This window comes from Brachyistius frenatus, unplaced genomic scaffold (assembly GCF_029030835.1).
Source record: "Brachyistius frenatus isolate BFR_SWC_R1_liver_20210118 unplaced genomic scaffold, ASM2903083v1 Contig_11, whole genome shotgun sequence".
NCBI lineage: Eukaryota > Metazoa > Chordata > Actinopteri > Embiotocidae > Brachyistius > Brachyistius frenatus.
Window position 1 is genome coordinate 387,802 of NW_027210610.1, and position 22,199 is coordinate 410,000.

Here is a 22,199-nt window from a genome sequence, read left to right on the forward strand (position 1 = left end):
ACTGGTGTTATGCTGTGAACTGTGCGGCAGAGAAGTCCTGCACCGGTCCGCAGGGTCGTTCACCGGGGCGCCGACCAGGAGGAGAGGCAGCGACCACGCCCCCCGACGCTTCCTGTCCGACAGCGTCATGACGTCACTCTGCATCCGACCCTAGACCAGTCGCAGCCATTTTACTCCGCGAATTAAAGTTCAATCTCAAAGCTGGACGAATAAAAAAAAAACAAAAAAAACTACACCGTTAAGACGATTCCGGTGACATTAATGGATATCTCGTTGCGAGCCACCGCTCGGATGGATTCATCTTTCCGGTCGTCGTGATTCGGTAAGGCCGACGGAGCCGACGGCGGCGCCGTCTTGTTTTTAGCATGTTAGCCTGCCTTAGCGACGCCGAGCTAACTGGAGAAAATGTGAGGAGGTTGTTGTTCGTGATGTTCAGACTTGAGACAGCAGACGAGGCTCGGTGGGAAGACTTGAACGGCGAAGCGTGGACAGCGAGCACAACTTATCTCCAGATGTGTTTCCTGCTTCTATAAATGACGGCTCACGGAAAGGCTTCTCGTTTATTTTGTTATTCTGCACCTCACTCACCTGTCAGATTTAAAGTAGCTACCCAACGCTAGCTTATCCCACACCCACCTCCACCCGCACCTCCGCCCACCCGTCTGCTCCACCGCGATAACAGCAGCCGTGTCACCCGCTGATACTCTTCCGGGAAAACACATTTTCGGTGTTTAAACCTGCTAATTTTGTTCGTGTGACATTTTGTGTCGCAGCGTGTTTATTTCGTCCATGAATGAGCTCTCGCAGCCCGGGACGCTTTCTGAACCTCGGGGGGCATCCTGCATCATCCTGCATCATCCTGCATCATCATCCTGCATCATTGTGAGCCGGCGGCCCGATTTACTCGAGTAATACTGACCACGGGCGCCTCGTAATGAGGCTCCTCTCGCTTTACACAAACACGAGGATGTTCCCCCACTTGCCCTGGGACCGACTGAAAGCGAGGTGGTGGTGCTGCAGCAAATCCAAACAGGTCTGTGTGACTCATGCAGGCAGACACGGCAGGATGTGGTGGTCTCAGTCCGTCTCTGAAGACTGTGAATGGATGGCGTGAACTTAAACACTATGCGTCTGGTTGGATGGGAAAGCAATTGTCCCAGGGCTGCAGGCTTTGTGTCCCTGCCCTGATTTGCTTATTTCAACCTCCCCGGTGCGGTGTTAGTTTGCAGGAAGACTGCAAGCTCTGATGACTCTCATCCAGGGTTTTCACGTCTCTCCCTGAGGTGAATGGACATAAAAGGAAACCGGAGATCCCTATACAGGCAGACTAATGCTTTTAAAATAAGACTTTCTTCCTCCTTGCGGTGATTTGTGGAAGACCAGCCGAGTAAATGTTTGCCTACGTAGCTTTTCTGCGCTGGCCCGTGGTGTCACCATACTGTGACCTTGTCCTTTTGTACGGTTTCAAGTCCCCAAAGGCTGGAAAACTCCAGCCACATGTGTGTGTCTGTGGGAACGGAGCAGAACAACAATCCGGCGAACGAGCCAGAGTGATGACATCATCTGTGTGTTATCTCTCGATGAAAGCAGACGTTTTTGTTGGACAAGACGTTGGTCTATTTAAGACCCAGAAAACTGCAGACTCAAACAGTAGTTTGGCACGGAGGCGGTTCTCATGCTGCGTGTGTTTTGTACGCGTGTGGCACATTTTTTTGAGCATACGTCATGTGGTTATCTAAGCGGTGTTTAAATTGTGGGCTGACTTCTGTCAACATGTAGAAAAATAACGTTGTGCAACCTCCCAACATCTTAGTTTCATTTTTTTTATTGCTGTCATGCGAGGCATCTGGCCCGTCTCGCATGGGATTAGAAGACAAAGTGTGTCCTCAAGGAACACGGATACTAAAGGAAAGATAATCATATGTTGTTCAAGTGATGCATTTTTTTTTTTTAATGAAAATGCTCAGCCCTCCAGGTTGTAGATTGTTAAAGCATTTTACTCATTACTTCTAGTTTTAAGGTACACTTTTACACAGCAGTCAGCGTTTCATTCCAACGTGCTTCCTTTTTTCTTTTCTTTTTTTGTGACAGTGGTGTGTTTATGTTTAACAGAAACCAGACCCGACTGTTTAATAGCTCGAAGGCTGCGGCTGCAGATTTCAGTTATCTTATGCTGTTGAATGACTGTGAGTGAGAGTGAGAGTGAGAGTGCTTGTGGGCACTTCATCACTTGAATTCTTCACAGCCGAGCCTATTTGTAGTAAAGTTAACCCAGGACCTCCTCTCGTCAGTATGCCGGCACTTTTGTGGACGCATCGGTGTGTCGCTGTAACAACTCGCATTCCTTCGAGTTGCTGCAAAGTCTTTGTGGTTATTCTGCTTCAAAGTGAAATATTTGACAATTTATTTATTTATTTATTTTTTCCATATTGTTTAAAACATCCTGTCTCCTACTTTCTGTTTAAGAGTTTGCGTGTTTAACATTCAGTCAGTCGTTCTGGCAATCTGCAAGATGTTCCCAGTAAAATATCGTAAACCCTCTCACCTGCACTGATTGTGTGCAGACTGGGAGAGAAAGAACAGCCTCCGGCAGCAGGCGACACCCAGATACTGTCACCAGCCTGCAAAAACTGTTGGCTCAAATTATTACCTAGTTGAAGTCAGATGTTCTCATACTGCAGATATTAAAACAAAGATGAAACCTGAGGCCAGTGTTTGTTTTAGGTTCATCTTTGGATTTATCTCAGATGTCCTGTACATCACCGAGCGCTTCAATCTGCATTGGTAATGAGGCGAAGTAGCTGCAAACCGCCGTCAAACTGAGATCTGTTGGGTAATAGCAGCGTTGGTGTCCTAAAAGCAAAACACCTCATTTTGAAGTCTCCCAGGGAGGATGTATTTTTAGTACTTTCAGTGAGAGCGCTGGTATCTGAGGATGACGTCGGCACGCAGTTCGTTGGGTCTCTTTGTTGGAGTTTTGACGTCTTTTACAGGCGTCCTGTTTTATTGTCTTTCCAAATCTGACTGATACGACAATACGCTCGTGCCATCTTTCTGTGGCAGTTGGGTGGAGCTCATCTGTGTTGCACTGATAGCTCACACCCGCGTGGTTTTGTTTCTATGGTGATGGGCATTTAAAATACTATTCGATAATTGTTGCGAACCGACCGACTGTTAATCAGCTATTAAACTCTGGCTCAACAAATGCCGTCCAACTTCTAAAACAGTCATTTTGGAAGCTGTTGAAGGGAAGCATGTTTTAGTTTCATGTTTGAGATGAGGGCCGTAGTTTGTGCTGCAAAAACGGATGATCTGCCAGCTTCGCCTGTAGAGTTTGCGTTGCACCTCATCTTCATTTATCTATTTGAAGGAGTGCGAGACCGAACTTTTCGATGGCTGTGGTCTTCTTTGCACGTTTCTGCTGTTCGTACTGAAGCGTCTCATCTTACAGCGCCGCACAGTTCTACCTGCAAAGCTCCAGAGTCCGATAGCAACGTGTTCTTCTTCTCCTTATGTTGTTTAATGGCATCTGGCAGACAGCTTTTAGGTGCATTACTGCCACCTTCTGATGGGAGTCGCGCATTACAACCAGGCGCCAGTAAAAAACGGGAAATACGGAAGAGCGATAGTTGTATTAATACATCTTTTAAATAATTTTAATGACGATTAAAAAAATCACGTCCCATCCCTAGTTTTAAGACTAATATTCTCCTCAAATTGAACAAAGGGCTGTTTGTTTCTGATGCCGTTATTGATAAGAGTGGTGATGACTTTCGTCATTCGTCGTTATAAGTACACGTTGCGTGGATCCGAAGACGGTTATCTACTGACAGGGAAGGGATGGGTACATTTGTTAATATCTCTGCGGTTACACAGTACAATGTAGATGATTGACAGAGAGTGGGCGGCCGCATCACCCTGTGTGTTGTCTGTGCCTGGTTTTATAATACCAAACGCTGGCTGAATAACTGCTGACTGCTCATGTGAGCCATCGGTTAGTTACCTCAACCTCATTGTGGAGGTGGCTGGTCATTTACTGTTGAAAGCTTTTTTCGGGAACCGCTCACCCTTTACTCCAGAGGTCACTTTTAATTTATAAAGTGTGTGTGTGTGTGTGTGTGTGTGTGTGTGTGTGTGTGTGTGTGTGTGTGTGTGTGTGTGTGTGTACTGTACTATGTGCGTTACCCTTTGATGGAACACATGGTACTTGTTTCCCCGTGCTGTTAAAAGAGCAGTCGAGGGCAGAGCGACATGCAGCGGCTGCCATCTGGATCTGCTCTGTGATTCTGCAGAGGCAGCGCCGATGTTTATCCCTCAACGCCTCGTCAGCCGTGACAGTTGTTTGTTCCTTCCTCTGTTTTTTTTGTTTTTTTTCCACGGCCCCCTTTCTGCCACTCACTTGTTCATCCGCCCTTGTCCCTCCCCTTAAGCCCCACCGACAATATCAGCACACAGTATGTAAATGCTTGAAGATTCAAAAAGTGTCCTCCATCATCCTTAACAGCTGGACGAAAAGCTCTGAGACACCTTCACCCTTCCTTGGAATAAATGTAACTGCGGCTCATTCATTTCAGTTCGTTTTAGTTGCTTGTCAACCAACATGGCGCCGTGTTTCAGATGCAGCGGCCAGCACAGTCTTCAGTTTCTGCTGCACAGAAATGGGACTTGTTCCATCTTGGGAACCGCACAAGCAGAGGAACTTCAGGTCCTTCGATCCTTCCACCTGCCGAGGGAGCTTGCAGCCACTCACTCACTCACTCACTCACTCACTCACTCACTCACTCACTCACTCACTCACTCACTCACTCACTCACTCACTCACTCACTCACTCACTCTGTCACTCTGCCACTCACTCACTCACTCACTCACTCACTCACTCTGTCACTCACTCACTCACTCTGTCACTCACTCACTTTGTCACTCACTCACTGTCACTCTGTCACTCACTCACTTTGTCACTCACTCCCTCACTCTGTCACTGTCACTCACTCACTCACTGTCACTCACTCACTCACTCACTCTGTCACTCACTCACTCACTCACTCACTCACTCTGTCACTCACTCACTCACTCACTCACTCACTCACTCACTCACTCACTCACTCACTCACTCATGCAAATGTCTAGTTGGTGTGCAGACCTGATAAATTTAAGGTGCACTGGTGCAACGAATTAAAATGTTTAGTTGCACTCGACAGATTATTGTTAGCATATGTGATCAAATCACTTCAAAGCCATGCTTTCTCTTCTGTCTTTTTCTCCTTTGAAATTTAATGAAATGTTATTTCGTGATGAATTTGTTTTCCATTTTCATGCCTAAACCATGCAAGTTGACTTTGCATTGCTTGCAAAAAAAAAAGTGCTTTTTTTTTTTTTTGATTTTGTGGGCAGGGAGGAACCGACATGAGGAAATATGAGATCTGTGGTAGAAGAACATTATCTGCTGCCAGTAACGTGATACAGCGGTCCAACCCTAATCCACTTATCTTCTTTGTATACCAAGCACGTGTCTTTAAGAGGCTTGAAAGCCTCCGTGTGCAGTTGATTGATCCGTCTCTCCCTCAGACTGCAGTGTGACGCTCCACTACAGCGAGAGTTTCTGTTGCCTCTGTGTAGATAATCTGCTCCCACTGCAGGTTTTCTGTGCAGCACATACATTTTCAGACCTTTATGCAGCTTTGAGTGTCAGCCAGTTTCATTCCGGCATCTCTAATTGGTCATTATCATATGTTTGATTCACTACGTGTTTTCAAACACACCTATCCAAGCAGCATCAGTGTCTGGTTTCTGCCTGCGCTGGCTGTGTGTGTGTTTGTTTTCATTATACTATTTTTCTTTCATTTTGTAAGTCCAATGTAGGCTTAAGTAGTTCCCCAGTGAGTTTGTTCTCTCCATTGTTTTACCTGTAAAAATCGACTCCCCTGTTCCTCTATCTTCACATTGGTGCCACATGAGGAAACACACTCAGACTCCTTATGGATAATTCTTGCGCATTTGCTTGCTGCTTAACTTTCTTTTAAAAATGTGTTTTATATTTCCGAAAGCAAAGGTTATTCATTTGTGACAAACAGAGAACGACGGACCAGCAGCTGCCAATACGACAGAGACGGTGAAACTAATTTTAGAAACACAATGGCTAATCTAATAAAAAGAGATGCAGACAGCACTGAACTCCGTGTCGGGTTGTAATGTCTTGGTTGTGACGGGTAGAAACAGAATCGGGGCCACTGACGTCATCGGCAACAGAAGAAACGCATGATCAGCTGTTTTGGACTTGATAGATTGCTGCACCGCTGAAGTTGATGTTTGTTCGTTCCTCTCTCCTGTCAGGCTCGACTCAATGGCTTCTCCGGACTCTTGACTACAACGAACCCACACGTCTCGTCCCTCCGTCCGTTGCCGTCTTCTGCTACTACAGGTAGGAACGGTGTCATCAACAATCACCAACCAAGTCGACGGTTTTCCTTGTGTTGACCTGCCACTCGCTCACAAGCAACTCTGACCTGGTTATCGTATTTTTTTTTTTTTATCACACTTGTTTTCATGACCACTTCCACCTCTGGGTATTTCTGTGCTTCTTTATGAACTTTTCTGAAGAACTGACTCATTCAGTAAAAATAAAACTTTTCTGAGTGGGACTTTTTCCAAGTCAAATATTGCAGCGTATTGACCCACGTCATTTGATTTGGGGTATTATTAATCATTAAGGGGCATGTAATTCAAACAGGAGTTAATTGTTCCTTGTGTTTTTCTGGCAAATCTTGTTCCCAAGTTCTGTGTGTTTAAAAAAAAAAAAAAAAAAAAAACCTGCAGGGAAGGAGCAACAAGCAAATCCAAAGTTCAGTTTCATCACCGAACAACCTCCTTCAAAGTCCCTCTGACAGACAATGAGAGAGATGACAAGCACGTGACCAGAGGTTTTCAACCATTTTGATACGTGAATGAAGCTCCAAACACCTCGTCTGGCTCATTGCGTCATTTCTGCAGATTTTCTGACGCATGTTGAGGGTAGATTTGCCGAGTTTGAATGTTGACGTGTGCTCTTTGCTTAAGCTTCAGGTTCATGGTGAAATTGTGAATATGCATGTCCCGTGGTAACATGAAAAGGTGTAGCTGAGGTGCGGATGTTGATCGAGGGACCTGATTTGGATTGCTTATTCACAAAGGTCATTGTTTCCCCATGCTCCATGCACGCCACAGTGCTGCACTCTATTATTGCATAACGGGAACAACCTCCTGAACTTTTTGGTCACACCTGGTTTTACTTGTGTTTCTGTGGTAGTTTTTGCTACGAGTTTTGTGTGTTGGAAAAAAAAAACTGCCGAAAAGGACAATTATTCTGTAACACGGAGCAAAATCCAAAATTCAGTTTCATCCTGAGAGAGATGACAAGCACGTGACCAGCGTTGCTGCATGTCGAGTCCGGTTTTGAACAAAAAAGACCTTCCTGTACAGAAACTGGTGTTTGATTGTAATCTATAGGAGGTATGTCACAGACCAGAGACGAGTGGAGCTTCTAAAGATGGAGATGGGTTACTGCAGCTCTGTCACAGAAAACCGCTGTGGTTGAACATCAAGACCGGAGTTATGTCTGTGCTGTGGTGTTTTAGTGGCTCTTAATCGTCATTAAGGGCCCAGAAAGTGGTTTCGGACTCGAAGCCAAGTTTTGAAGAGTATGTTGTGGTGGCCAGATTCAACACGGAACGATTCAGATTAAATGCCAAATGAATGGTTTTAACTTCCATGTTGGTGCTCCGTGTCGGATTGGTGAAGCTGAATGCTCACTCTTAATGTCAGTATGTAACATGGCTCAAATACACGAGGAAAACACGATGGTCGGCTGATCAGGAGAGGCATCTATTGCATCCTCCGTTGTCGTATATAGTCTTCTTTAGGCCATCTAATGCCTTTAACACTTTAAGGGCCTGCGGGCAGAAATAAAGGCAGCCTCAGGAACAGAGTGGTTCTTGGCCAACAGCAACACATCAGGATGGTGACCAAAGAGTGCTTCGGTCCTGGAGTGGATGGATGTGGCTGCCGTTGGAGAGCGGTAAATAGCGTACGCGTTCGGGCCGAGCAGGCCGCTGAGAAGCCATGGATACTAAACTGTTTGTTTTTCTCCCCGAAATGTTTCCGTTCCCTCCGTTTGAAAACCCGCCGCAGCGACGTCATGCTTCAGATTATGAAGCTCCGTCTGAACAGAGAGAACATTCATGCGCACACTGGCGTTGTTTTTCTTGAGCGGTGGTTTGAAGTGATTATTCGGTATAATAGCCAACCCGGCTTGTTTAATGAATAAGTTGAGCTGGAACTGAGCTCTTCCAGATGGCTGAAATGAAATGCCACCCTTAGCATTTCACCAGTTGGGTGAGGTAGTCATACCAGCAGGATGATGATGATTATTATTATTATTATTCTGAACGGCTCGCGTTTCTGAGGAACCCACAAAATATGATTGAGTGACGTGTTCCCTCTGTTGAGAAGCGAAGCGGCCAATCGATTTCCCTCTAACTTCTTATTCTCCTTCTTCTGCCCACACAGGTAGCAGGGAGACATCACATAAAGGGACGGTGACCCACACCCCTCTCGCTTACCTCGGACCTTCCCCGTCCCCCCTCCCCGCCCCTCCTGAGGCATGATGGAGCCCCAGGTTATCCAGGGGCAGCTCAGTCCAGAGGGGGTTTGTGGGATGTCGGGTCCACTGGTGCCCAGTCCGCAGAGCGAGGCGGTGACCCACGAGATGGAGGAGCTGTCGCTGCAGCCCACGCAGAAACTGCCTCCGCTCAACGAACGCAAAAACGGTGAGAACACGCTGCCGTCACACGAGGTCCAGGGTTTATGTACTCTTTAATCTCACGCTTCCTCTCCGTTTCTACTGCAGCTATCGAGAGGTGATAAATGCTTGGTATTAAAAAAAAAGGCAGGAAAACACAGAAAATTAATCAATTACTGTTTTTGAGTCATTTATCAGGTAGATTAAAAAAATACATGAAGTGAAATGGCTAAAACCTTCACTGGTTTCAGCTTCACTAGTGCAAAGAGTTTAATTTTTTGTGTTTTTTTAACTTCACCTTTAAACTGTAGTCAAACATATTGTTGGTCCCCGTTTCCTGTTGTATCAGAAAGACGATTAAATAATAAAGTTTGAGCTGCATGTGTTGCTCCGGTTTGAGCCCAGTACTTTCTGAACAACAAACCTCACACACACAACCTTTTGCCACTTCTTCCCCACTCACTTTTTGTACCTTTATTGCTACCTACGTGTTAATTGCAGGCTATTCTAATTGCTCAGCGACTGGCACTTATCAAATACAAACAAGTGAGTCATTATCTTGTGATCTTGTTTTGCTGTGAAGCTCCCATCCTCCGAGCCAGCACCATCATACCCACACTTCTGCTTCTGAATGATCAATCTGGTTGCGGCTCATTTATAGCACAAGTGACCCAAAAGTAGGCCAAACAATACAACACAATATTAGCTGCTACATGCATACTTTTGAAAATGAAACAAATAAAACACAGAAGAAAAAAAAAAAAAAAGACCAAAGTCTTAAAAACAATAATAACTGAAGGGAACTGAGGGTGAAATGATGGAAAACACTTATATCGGCTTTAAAAATGCAAGTTATGCGTATAGGGGGTTAAAAACAGTCTTCCTGAATACCATCACTGAAATATAATTTCACATAAATCAAATGGTATGTAATCATACAGTGTTCTTTGGGTTTTTTTTTGGCACCTGCAACATGTACCACAACCCTGTCTAGCCTTAAATGCCCCTCAGACGTAAGCCCCTTTTCTACTGCCGGTAAACTCCACTAAACTCTATTTGCTTTTAGTACTCGGTACTTTTCTGAATTTAGTTTTCCACTACAGATAATTACGCCCTCAGTGCCACGTCACTGCTGTAGTGAAACTACCTTAACGTTAAGCTCAGTGCGACACGCACTTTTTGAATCCTTTAATCTGCAACCAAACCGATAAACGTTGCACCTCCTCAAGTGACCACAACGGGGTTTTGCCGGTTGTCACTCCTCAAGTTGTCCAGTGAATAAAAAGACGTTTAGCTATAATAACTTGGCTAGTTAACAGGGGCGGGATTATGCCGGCTGTCCCGTCCCGTGTCGTGCACGCAGTGACGCAGTGATCTGGACGATTCCCGCTGACTCATCAGTGGTCTACAGTGTTTTCATATCGTCTTTTAGAATTGGCTCAGCTCACTTGGAAACTCAACAGAAGTGATACCAAATAATAGTATATATCTGCAACTTTGGCTTAATGGAAAACCAACACAAAAAAAAGATTAGAGTCGCGCCAACAGGTGGCCACCACTCTGTTCATTGAAGCACGTATACAAGCACGTCCGCTCTGAATCAACTTATCGCTTCAAAAAGGGCCATAAATCTGCATCCTCAATCTTCCATTCATTGTTCTTTTGCAGTACACAAAGAGAGTATGTTCATCATGCTTAGCCAGGCTGCACGCTAACTCCTCACCAGCCTCTCTGTTTGTGTTGTTTTGGCAGCCTCATGGGACTCTTGACACTGATGGATGGGTACATAATTACCAGGCTTTAGCAGCGGGTTAGATTCCCTGCTGTGTTTGCCAGCTCCTAATAAAGGCTTAAATAGTGTTTGGAGACCAGTTCAGTCATTCAGTCCAGTCACTGCGGTACTGATGACAATGGTCAACGAAATCAAATTTGTCACGCACGATCCACAATTGCAGGATGTTTAATCAGAGCCGCTCCAAACTGGATTCAACATGTTTTGGGTAAATGCAGGGTTTCTCTGCACGTCGTCGCCGTCGTCAGCTGCTGCTGCCGCTGCATGCGGGAGAGCTCGGGGAAAACCTCTCGACGGTGGAAAGTTTCTGTGGAATGTCAACAGTAGTGGCACCCACTCATCATCTCGGCTTTTGTCATTTCCCCTTCAGTGAGAACACACACCTCATACTTTCCACCCTCCGAGCCTCCGACCGCAGAGTCCCGTCTCTCGTGTTGGGTTTTATCGTGCAGGTGTTAATCTGTCTACCAGGGTGACAGGTCTGAGTCTGACGTTGTGTGGAATTCAGAGAGCGTTGAGGGAGAGGAGGAGAGTGAGAGTGCTGCTGTCAGCAGAGTGAGGCGGCCAGATTCAGAGCTGTGAGGTTGTTGTGCCAGAGATGAATATAGATAAGGTGACTTATCTGAAGTAAACTGAACTTAACGTGTCAAATCAGAAGAGAAATGTTAAAGAGTGTTTTAGACTTTTATATCATGCACAGTTATTGACCTGCAGTCAAACATAGAGCCACAGAATTTGTAGATTTTAAGGTGCGTAAACGTGAATTCTGCCTTTAATTAACTCAAGTTTTCCTTTGTAAATTCTCCATCTCAACTCTTCTGTTGTATTTGACTTACTTTTGTATTTCAGGCTTAAAAAAAGACTTAAAAAAAAATAGTCCGGACTCCCGGGTGTTTTCACACATGCTGCCTCCTGCACCCGTCCTGGTTTAGCTTTGGCTGTTCTGTTGCAACTCAGAGACATCCGTCTTCATCAAAACGTCCCATCAAAGGCTGACCTGCTGTGAGGTCTCTGGTTGTCAAAGCTATTGAATCTCAAGGGTTCACCGTGAGGCAAAGTGAAGTGTCCTGTGGAATTTTTAGGAATCCACTGTGTTTTTAAATAAGCTGATGAAAAAGTATTTTTAACAGAAAACCGAATCACACTGTTTTTTAAATTAAAAAACATTTTATATTTGTTTGAAACGTAAGTCAACACAAATTTTTTTTTTTTTTTTTTTTTTTACTTTTATCAAAGTTTTTGGGAATACGCTTATTTGTTTGCAGAGAGTTTGATGACATCCTTGATACCACTTTCTAATCACGCCATTATAATTACAATAGTTGGCTTTGAGTTAGCTTAGCGTAGATGTGTCTATAGTAACAGTTTAATTCATGTAAGTTGATATTTATGGGATGTTATGTGCACGGGTTTTCTTCACTAGATACTTTTTAGAGGCCCCCACTGGTTCCCTGGTCTCTTTAGTGCCATTTTTTTCACATCAGTTTTGGTACACGTTAAACGAACAAGGCATAACATGTTAATCAGTGAGCAGTAGAGGTGCTGCTTGGTCTGTCGAACATTCAGGAAGAAAACACAAGTGTTTTTCCAAAAATGTCAAACTATTCCTTTAATAAACTGAATAGATAATCCATTTGTCCCTAGATAACATACTGACTGCAGGTTAAAAAGTCTTAATATTTACACGCAGCCTTTTTCCCCTCTGTGGTCCTGTTGAGTGTGTTTGTGTGTGTGCGTGATGGTCCGTGTGTTCCCAAACAGCCCGTTCATGTCTGCCCCCCCCGCTCCCCTCCTCCCCTCCTCTCCCCCGCCCCCAGACTGCTGAGGCCACAGGTCAGTGTGTGTTTGTCAGGCGGAGCAGCATTTCCCACAGGAATCGAGGACAATGCAGCTGACTGGAAGTCGGCCTGTGTCACTTAGAACCTCCATGACGCCGCTGCAAACCTTACTCGCGCTGTTTACAGATCATAGTGAGGGTCCAGATTGTTCATTTCTTTTCCTACAATCCTCCAACCCTGCCATGTCGCCGGTGTCAATGTCGCCTAGAAGATGTCTGTGAGTGTTTCACCGCAGAGCTTCAGCTGCCGTGGCACGTGGGAAAATGTGCCTGTGTTTACGACATTTTCTATGTTTAGTCCCTTTGTGGGGTCACTGGGATGATGTCATCAGTGGTCTGCGAAGAAAGAGAGAGAAAAGACTGGCGAGGCCAGCTGTTTCCTGTTGGGACATGAGAGTTGGTGTTTCTCTTAAGTTTTGACACCTCCCTTCCTGTGAATGGAGAAGTGTGTTCGGTCATGACCAGTGTTTAGTTTGTGGAAATCTGCACCTCATCCTGCTTGGTGTGATACTCCCCCCCCCGTCGCAGACCCGCCAACAAAATCACATTAAAGCTGTGGATTACTTGTCTTTTCACATTGGGGTGCATTTCTTGTGGTTTCTATTTGTTGTTGTGCTGAGTCAGACACTTTTCTTTGGCGGTTACAAGGAACGAGTCCAGTCCTCTACATCTGGCCGTGTTCTGGCGGGTTCGCTCACAGCCAGAAAATAACCCATCCTAAATTGGCTGAGCGAGAAGGGGAAGTAAGAGTGGAGGGAGCAGGAGGAGGAGAGTCGTGGCCTCGTATTAACACAAACGTTAGAAAAAGAGCACATTCCAGTTCAGACGCACTGACTACTTTGGATTTTTATCATTTGATTGCTCATTACTCCGAGGTTGAGACAATGTGACAGACTTTATGCTTCAATACATCAACTGTTACCTTGGAAACGAATGGCTTAATCACTTAGTTGTGTTTTGGACTATTTTGGAGTGTGAGACTATGGTGTGTATGAAGGTAGAGACACTCAGCGACTGCTGCGCTAGTCTCAGAGCCCGAACAGGTGAGCACTCGTCTTCTTTGTTGTCATGGTGATGATTACGCGACTCAAGCAGACTAATGCTGTTGCCAGAAAATAAAATATCTTTAAATATCTGACATCGGCTCGATAATCGTTCCTGTCTACGTCCTTTCTTTTTGCCTTTTTTAAATGCTGTAATAAAAGAAAGAAATGAAATACTCTGATGGTGGATGTGAGTTTGCGTGTTTAATTTAGCGGTAGCAGTGCTTCAGATGTTAACACAGCAGGCCGGCTCGCAGAGAGAATATGTTTACAGCCGCAGTAGCTCCTGTCAGTGTGACGGCTGAATTTGCACTCCGCAGATGTCAGGAGTGAAATAATAGAAAAAGAACATCAGAAATCACTCGTGCACTGCTGTTGAAATCTCCTCTGTACTTTTACATTACATTTAGCTGACGCTTTTATCCAAAGCGACTTACAACACACCGATGGTACAACATCGGGAGCAATTTTAGGGTTCAGTGTCTTGCTCAAGGACACTTAGGCGTGTGGACAGGAGGAGCTGGGGATTGAACCGCCAACCTTCTGATTAATGTGCAACCCACTCTACCAACTGAGCTACAGCCTCCCTGGCAGGCTACTTCACCACAGTACCATGCACCTCTGTGGAACCAGTGTTGTACAGATGTGGTTGTGCTGGTAAGATAACCACAGACCTGGTCCTTCCCTGACTGCAAATAGCTTCAGCTGTATGAGGAATCAGCCGCAAAGCGAGCGCTTGGTGTCAAATGTCTGAGCGGCCCACTTAAAAAATGACGTTATCGTATGATGTCAGCCAAATGACTAGAGAACAGGATATGAGTTCTAGAGTAGGCTGTGGACAGATTCATATGCGGTTTCCTTTTGAGTTTGATCTGATGTTCCTCCCTATTATTTTATATACTACCTCATCTTTCTGCTTTATTCATTTTCTAATAAAATGTTTGTAGAGCTCAGCCAATATGTCAGATGGCCTAATTTTATTGGCCGATATTGGCATATCATAAATATATATCGGCATATATGTTCTTCGATTTGAAAACTTTTTTTTTTTTAATAAAATATGATGCAAAAAAACATGCTTGGGGTAATTTAGAAATGGTTCTTCTTTATTTAAATGTACAGTTAATTATTTTAATTAATAATAATAATGATAATAGTAATAATATAAATAATTAACTAATATATTTAAAAAAAATTCAATAATGACAGTACATTTTGTTCACATATGTTACAAAAGTTAAAATGATCCAAGAAAACAATAAAAATATAAAACACAACATAAATCACACATTAAAAAAACAGCTCTAAAAAGGTGGTTTTGAGTCTGGATTTGAACATGAGCAGGATGCTGCAGCCTCAGATGTGTTATTAACAGTTTGTACCAACCCAGGGAAGTTCACTTTTTCACTGCACTGATGTGATTTTGTACAATAAACTAACTGTAAACTGCAAAACAACCTTTTGGCGCTCTCCGCCACCGGCATCAGTCGGGAGTCTTGATTCCTTCACTTTGACTTGCAGTGCTGCAGTTGAGGCTCCAGCAGAGGCGGACCCGGGAGCAGCTGGTGGAGCAGGGCATCATGCCTCGTGAGTAACACGCCGCCAGTCGTCCACCGAGAAGCTAACGTGGTGTGGGTGGAGTGAATGATAACAAAGCGGGGAACCTGTTTTTAATGCTGATAACTGTGATGGAAAAACAAAAAAACAAACATGTTTTCTGTGTTTTTAATGTGAGAGACATCATTTGTGAATAAAATTGTGCATTAATGAAAATGTTCCGCGTTGCAGCTCTGAAGAGCCCGGCAGCTTTCCACGGGCAGATCCGCAGCTTGGAGCGAGCCAGGGTGAGACATACAGTTTGGAAACGGAGTGAACAGGACGGTGCCAAAAGTTGAAAAAGCTTTATATAACAGAATGATATCCATGTTTTTAAAAATCTCTTTCCAGCTATTTTCAGATCAGTGAATAAAAGTAAAACTCCTATAAAATGTTGAAATATGAGGCATTCAAATTATTTACTGATCTGTTTCAGACTGAGAACTTCCTCAAGCACAAGATCCGCAGTCGTCCAGAGAGAGCAGAGCTGGTCAGGATGCACATCCTGCAAGGTGCTGATCATTTTCTAATTCACAACTAATGTTTGCAGAATGTTTCCTGTGCACCTTTAAAATTTTGGAAAAGAGAGACTGAAGTTACGTTTCCCCTCAAATATATATCATGATTTAAACAACATTCAGAGTGGCAGCAGGCATGATGCGACCAAAAAAACCGTATCAAGAATTCTTGAGTTCTGTGGTCTGTACTGAAACGTGTGACATTTTATTGTTCTCGTCTCCCAGAGACCGGAGCAGAGCCCTCTCTGCAGGCCACTCAGATGAGACTGAAGAGGGCCCGACTGGCCGACAACCTCAACGAGAAGATCGCCCAGCGACCGGGCCCGATGGAGCTGGTGGAGAAAAACATCCTGCCGGTGGACTCCAGCCTCAAACAGGCCATCATCGGTGAGACACCTGCAGGGACGCAGGACGATGTCCTTGTGTGATCAAAGCAGTGCTTTGACTCGTTGATTGTGTCTCAGTGGGTCAGGTGAATTATCCCAAGGTCCTGGATGAAGACAGCAATGACGCTCCGTCCCCGGAGCAGCCAGCCAGCCAGGAGTCTCAGAGCTCTGTCCCGTCACCGGGGGACAACAAAGTGCCAGAGACGCCCTCCCCGGCCCCGGCACCAGTTCTACCGCTCAGCACCATGCTGCAGGTCAGATAGAGGGCGATAACTCGTGTGTATTTTCTAACGTTGATCCTGGACTGAACAGTGTTTGTAAGAACGTCGATGTTTGTTCAGGGGTTTTAAGTGTTGTTGTTTTTTCTGCCTCTGCAGCCCCTCCCAACACCAGACTTTATGAAAGTGATCTCCACCAATGAGCAGCCTGCCAGCCGCCCAGCTGTCACTCCCGCTCAGCCGTTCACCACAGCTGCTCCCCCAAAACCAGGCCCAACGCTCATCAAAGTAATGGATTTGTCCTCTAAATAACGTCCCTTCTGTCTTTTTTTGTATCTGATGTGCAGAACGTATGTTAAGAATTTGTCTGCGTTTCCTCCCACCGACAGCAAAGCCAGCAGAAAGCTCCGTCTGAGAAGAGTCGCAGCAAGAAGGGCAAAGAGCTGAAGTCGAGGGTGAAGAAGCTCAAGTACCACCAGTACGTTCCCCCGGACCAGAAGCAGGAGGCCAGCGAGGCCCCCATGGACTCCTCGTACGCCCGACTGCTGCAGCAGCAGCAGCTGTTCCTGCAGCTGCAGATCCTCAGTCAGCAGCAGCAGCACTACAACTACCAGACTATATTACCAGCTCCACTCAAGTACGTGGCTCCCAAATACATAGCAATGTGATGGTGTTGTTTTTACCTCCATCACACAGATAAACTGAGTTTTACGGACGTATTTTTTTCAGGCCTCCATCACTGTAATTACATTTTTTTTCCACGTTTTTTTTGGCCTCCCTCCCCGACTCTTTATCTGAAAGTGCTTGACACCGAGCCAAATATTGTTGTTTTCAACAAGCCAGAGGGCCATTAGCTACTTTCCAATAACAAGCGTATGCGTAATCATATTAAGAACTAACAGGATGTTGGTTTACAAGCAGCTGTTTGCATAACCGTCCTGACAGCAGCAGCAGCAGCAGCACGGCCCGGCCGCCTTTGAACTGTGAGCACGCTGCGGTTTGGTTGACCGGCTTTGTTCGTGAGCCGCTCGGCTTCCTCTCTTTCTCCAATTATCGCCACAATAATACTTTTATTGTCCACCTTCCCGCTCTCTCTCTCTCTCCTCCTCTTCCTCTTCCCTGATTTCCTCAAATTACGATGACCTCACCTCTCTTTGTCTCTCTGTCTCTCGCTGCAGACCTGTGGCAGAGGGTCAGAGCAACAACGCCGGCGCCCTGCCAACTTCCATTATGGTGTCTTTGCCCACTGCTCCTCCACCTCCCCCCCTGCCTCCAGCTCCAGCCCGGCCAAACAACTCGCTGTCCAACCGCAAGCTGGGAGTCCTGCCCGCCAACCTGGAGGAGATGAAGGTATTTGGAAAGGGACACCGTTTCTACCGGCAAACCCTGCAGTGTTTTAGTTGGGAACAGCAAGAAGTTTAGAAATCCCTGTTGAAATCAGCAATCATACACTTTATGCTTTACGTATGAATGTTATGCTTTACTCACCTAATACAGAAATAAAGTGTGTTAAATATTACACAGCCAGAACCAGAGAAAACAGACAACTGTACATACAGCAGGATTTAACAAGTACCCAACATTGTTGTTCTTGATTTTAAACATTTATATAAACTCAATAATGGTTCCCATTTAGCAAATACACTGCTCAAAAAAAATAAAAGGGAACACTTAAACAACGCATCCCAGATCTCAATGAATGAAATATTCCATTTGGAAATCTTTATTCATTACATAGTGGAATGTGTTGAGAACCAAATAACATAAGAATGATCAATGGAAATCAAAATCATTATCCCATGGAGGTCTGGATTCAGAATCATACTCAAAATAAAGGTGGAAAAATCAGATCACAGGCTGATCCAACTTCTGTGGAAATTCCTCAAGACAAGTCCAAATGAGGGTCAGTAGTGTGTGTGTGGCCTCCACGTGCCTGTATCACTCCCTACAACGCCTGGGCATGCTCCTGATGAGACCACGGATGTTCTCCTGAGGGATCTCCTCCCAGACCTGGATCAAAGCATCAGTCAACTCCTGGACAGTCTGCGGTGCGACGTGGCGTCGGTGGACGGAACGAGACACGATGTCCCAGATGCGCTGGATTGGATTCAGATCTGGGGAACGGGCAGGCCGGTCCGTAGCATCGATGCCTTCATCATGCAGGAACTGATGACACACTGCAGCCACATGAGGCACTTCTGTGGGTTGTAGACACCGCCTCAAGCTACTTGTAGTGGTGAGGGCACTGGCAAAATGCAAAAGTGACCCAAAAAATCAGCCAGAAAGGACGAGGACAGAGAAATGGTCTGTGGTCACCACCTGCAGAACCGTTCCTTTATAGGGGTTGTCTTGATAATTGACTCATTTCCACCTGTTGTCTGTTCAATTTGCACAACAGCAGGTGAAATTGATTCACAGTCAGTGTTGCTTCCTAACTGGACAGGTTGATTTCCCAGAAGTGTGATTGACTTGGAGTTACATTGTGTTGTTTAAGTGTTCCCTTTATTTTTTTTGAGCAGTGTAGAAAGGAGCATTAACAGCAGGAGTATTCAGACGTTTTAGAGATTATAGGTGTTTACTTTATGACACACAGTTATCAGGTGAGATTGGTATTGGATTCTGACCCACAATGCCACAGTAATGCTCTGAAGTTAACTCTGGACAAGTGAGCCAATAAACTCTAGAATACAATGAGCTCTTACATGAATTTTCATTTAAATTGGCATGTTAGACACTTTTTTTAAATTTTTTATCAATTACCCTTTTTAACTCATTTATCGACTTTATGGGAGAATAATAATGAACAAACAGAACAAACTTGTCACTGGAAGATGCCTCTCTGACAGTTACATTGGGGGTTATTCTATGTATTAATCCCAAAAGAAGTAATTATTCTAAATATTAAGCTTTAGAGGTGCTGCTAGGTGGATTTTTCTCCCTCCAGACAGGCTTGCTGTTTCTCCTTCTTCCAGTCTTTATGCTGCGGTAACCTTCTGCTGGCTTCAGCTGCACTACACATTTCACAAACAGGGAGCGTATTTTCAAAACCTGCGTACTATCCCTTTACAATGAACTGCATTCCTCCTCTCGGCACTTGTCTAAACGATCATATTTCTGCGTTTCTAGGTGGCCGAGCTGAAACTGGAGCTGAAGCTGCGCGGCCTTCCTGTGTCCGGAACAAAGACCGACCTGATAGAAAGACTGAAACCTTTCCAGGACAATCACAGCACCACTGCACCACCCACCTTCCCTCCTCCCACCACCGCCTTCTCCTCCATCCCCATGGAGGTCACCACCACGACCACGCCTGCCATTGTCGTCCCGGTCCAGCAGGTGGCAACAGAGGGCATGCACTCCACGCCGCCGCCGGTCTCACCCATTCCCCCCGACCCCTCCACCCTCCAGCAGGATGTGGGCATGTCTGAGCCTGCGTCTGACATGCAGATGGTGAGCATGGGCTTGGCGGGGCTTCGGTCCTCACCTCAGGACAGGAGGCTCCATGAGAAGGAGCGGCAGATCATGGAGCTGATGAGGAAGCTGGAGCACGAGCAGAGGCTGGTGGAGGAGCTGAAGATGCAGCTGCAGGTGGAGAAGAGAGGTCAAGGTGGCTGCGCCGCCGACTCTGCACCTCCCAAACTCACCTCTCTACCTGCCATGAACCCCGTTCCTGCTGTCCTCAACTCAAATGTGGTAAAGATGGAGGGCACGGTGCTGTCAAACTGTTCGTCCACCGCCGCCGCCATCTCAAACTCCCTCCTGGACTCCCAGGCTCTAACAACTCACCTGCCGACGGTGGTGAAGCTGGAGGATGTGACCGTTTCTTCTGGCAAGCCGATCCAGCTGCAGACCCAAACCCAGCTCCTCGCTCAGATCCAGACTCAAGCCCAGCCCCAAGTGACCGCCAGCCCCCAGCTCCTGTCCCAACCCCACAAAAGTCCTAAACTCCAGCCACAGTCGCAGCCCGCCGCCCCCAGCCTGCAGCAGTTCTTCATCAGCCACCCGGGTGGAGTCTCCCAGGTTCTTGGGCAGCCTCAGACCTTGTTATCCGCGTCTGGGCAACCTCAGACTCTGCTGACCACGACGGGCCAGGCTGGAACTCAGATCCTGCTCCCGGTCTCTCTGTCCAACAACGCTACTGCGATCCAGCTGCCAAACAACACCGTCAGCCTGCAGGTACGAACGCAGTGAGCGGGGGGGGCGTTGTAGCAAACTGGAAGAGCACGGATACAAATAAAATGATTGCTTTTGGGAGCGGAGACGATGAAAAGTCTGTGCTTATCTTGAATCCATGACACTATTACTAGATTTCTACAGGTCAAACCTGAAAAATTCTTCTGACCTAAATTTAAACGGCCACATAAAGACAATCACAAAAGCATCCTGCTGCCACATTAACAATATTGCAAGAAATTTAAGGATTTCTGTCGAAACAAGATGCAGAAAAAGTACTTCATGTATTTATTCCCAGCAGGTCGAACTATTGTAATGGTGTCTTCATAAAACCAGTCGGCTCGACAGAATGCCGCCACGATAGGTACTAACACCAAGAAAGTAAAGCACACTACACCAATCCAGTGATCCTTGAATCACTGCACTGGCTTCCTGCGTGTCTCGTCAGTAAAGCCCTGAATGGTCTCAGGCATACATCTGATTCATCTGTATGTTACGAAGCCTACAGACCGTCCAGGTCAACTGGGACAAGTTTATTGAGTGTAAACGGAATCAAAACCAAGCAGCTTCTAGTTTCTGTGCTCTCCACCTGTTGAAAGAGCTCCCTGAACACCCGAAGTCGGCTAAAACTGTCAGCCCCTTTAAATCAGGGCTTGAAATAGTTATGTTTGCTGAAGCTTCCCAGTAAATTAGAGGTGTAAAAAAAAGTTGATGTGTTGTATTTCTCTGCCTCCTCTAAAGAAATTGGACTTTGTTTTTGATGTGCTGCCACTCTCCCTTGTGTCGTAACAGACTCTGACTATGTGCAATAACACTACTGGTTTGGAGAACCAGAGGAGGCCTGAGATGAATCCTCAGTGTTTCCTGAGGCACTCCCCAGAGACCCGGGTCTCTCCACGGGCTTCACCCAACCACCACGTCTCCAACGGAGCCCTCAACAAGGTATCAGTGATGACTTTACTAATCGGATGCTTTTTTTTTTTCTTTATACGGTTTGGTTGTTAATTCCGCCTGTATGTTCTCCACCTCTCTCTCCTGAAATCCTCCCAGTCTTCTTCACCTCAGCCCACCTTCATCCTCCAGCCCACCTCGCTGGTCGCTCAGCCTCACAAGACCAGAGAGCCTCCCCGCTACGAGGACGCTGTCAAACAGAGCCGCAACCTGCATATCAACAACGTTTCACAGGTGAGACACACACACACACACACACACACACACACACACACACACACACACACACACACACACACACACACACACACACACACACACACACACACACACACACACACACACACACACACACACACGATTTCCGCTGCTGTGTCCTTCAGAATACAAAAAGAGCGTTAAAAACACAAGTTTGTTTTTGGTATTTTCAGTTTTACAGCATCGCAGTGAAAAAGCCTGAAGTCTCTCAATGTCCTTGACTGTCTTTTCAGGTTCCCACGGCAACCAGCCAGCAAATGGATGACTTGTTCGACATCCTCATAGAGAGCGGAGGTAACTTGGTGCAACAGCGACGGCCGGCATGTTTAATGTTTAAACGGTCTCGTCGCGGAGAAACACAGAAGCTGCTGCTGCGTGGGCCGGACTGCTTTCAGTTTGATGACATCGTTTTATGCTGACATGACAGAAACTCACTCTTAACCACAGCAACATGGAGACCGCTGATTCCCAGCTGGAGTTGACACAAAGTCCAGGGAAAGACTTTAGAGAAAGTAATTTGGAAATAAAATTAAAAAAAAATATATATGATTTGATTTAAAAATATGGATTATTGAATCAGCTTGAACATCTACGTACAGCATGTTTCAATTTGGGAGCGTTTAAAAACGAGTTAGCAAACCAGCAGAGATCTCTAC

The 22,199-nt window shown here is 45.7% G+C and overlaps 1 protein-coding gene across 1 annotated transcript in view; it reads left to right on the top strand.

Moving 5' to 3' along the window:
• The first annotated feature begins 143 nt into the window (after positions 1–143).
• Positions 144–22,199, top strand: part of mrtfba (myocardin related transcription factor Ba) — a 24,056-nt gene continuing 2,000 nt past the window's right edge. Inside the window, exons 1-15 of the mRNA XM_069691295.1 lie at positions 144–322; positions 6,332–6,419; positions 8,543–8,802; positions 14,968–15,033; positions 15,235–15,290; positions 15,479–15,554; positions 15,786–15,947; positions 16,025–16,200; positions 16,324–16,452; positions 16,554–16,801; positions 17,343–17,514; positions 19,291–20,337; positions 21,127–21,276; positions 21,385–21,519; positions 21,777–21,837. Coding sequence (XP_069547396.1) covers positions 8,637–8,802; positions 14,968–15,033; positions 15,235–15,290; positions 15,479–15,554; positions 15,786–15,947; positions 16,025–16,200; positions 16,324–16,452; positions 16,554–16,801; positions 17,343–17,514; positions 19,291–20,337; positions 21,127–21,276; positions 21,385–21,519; positions 21,777–21,837 — 2,644 coding nt within the window. The 5' untranslated portion in view covers positions 144–322; positions 6,332–6,419; positions 8,543–8,636. The remainder of the gene's footprint in view (positions 323–6,331; positions 6,420–8,542; positions 8,803–14,967; positions 15,034–15,234; positions 15,291–15,478; positions 15,555–15,785; positions 15,948–16,024; positions 16,201–16,323; positions 16,453–16,553; positions 16,802–17,342; positions 17,515–19,290; positions 20,338–21,126; positions 21,277–21,384; positions 21,520–21,776; positions 21,838–22,199) is intronic.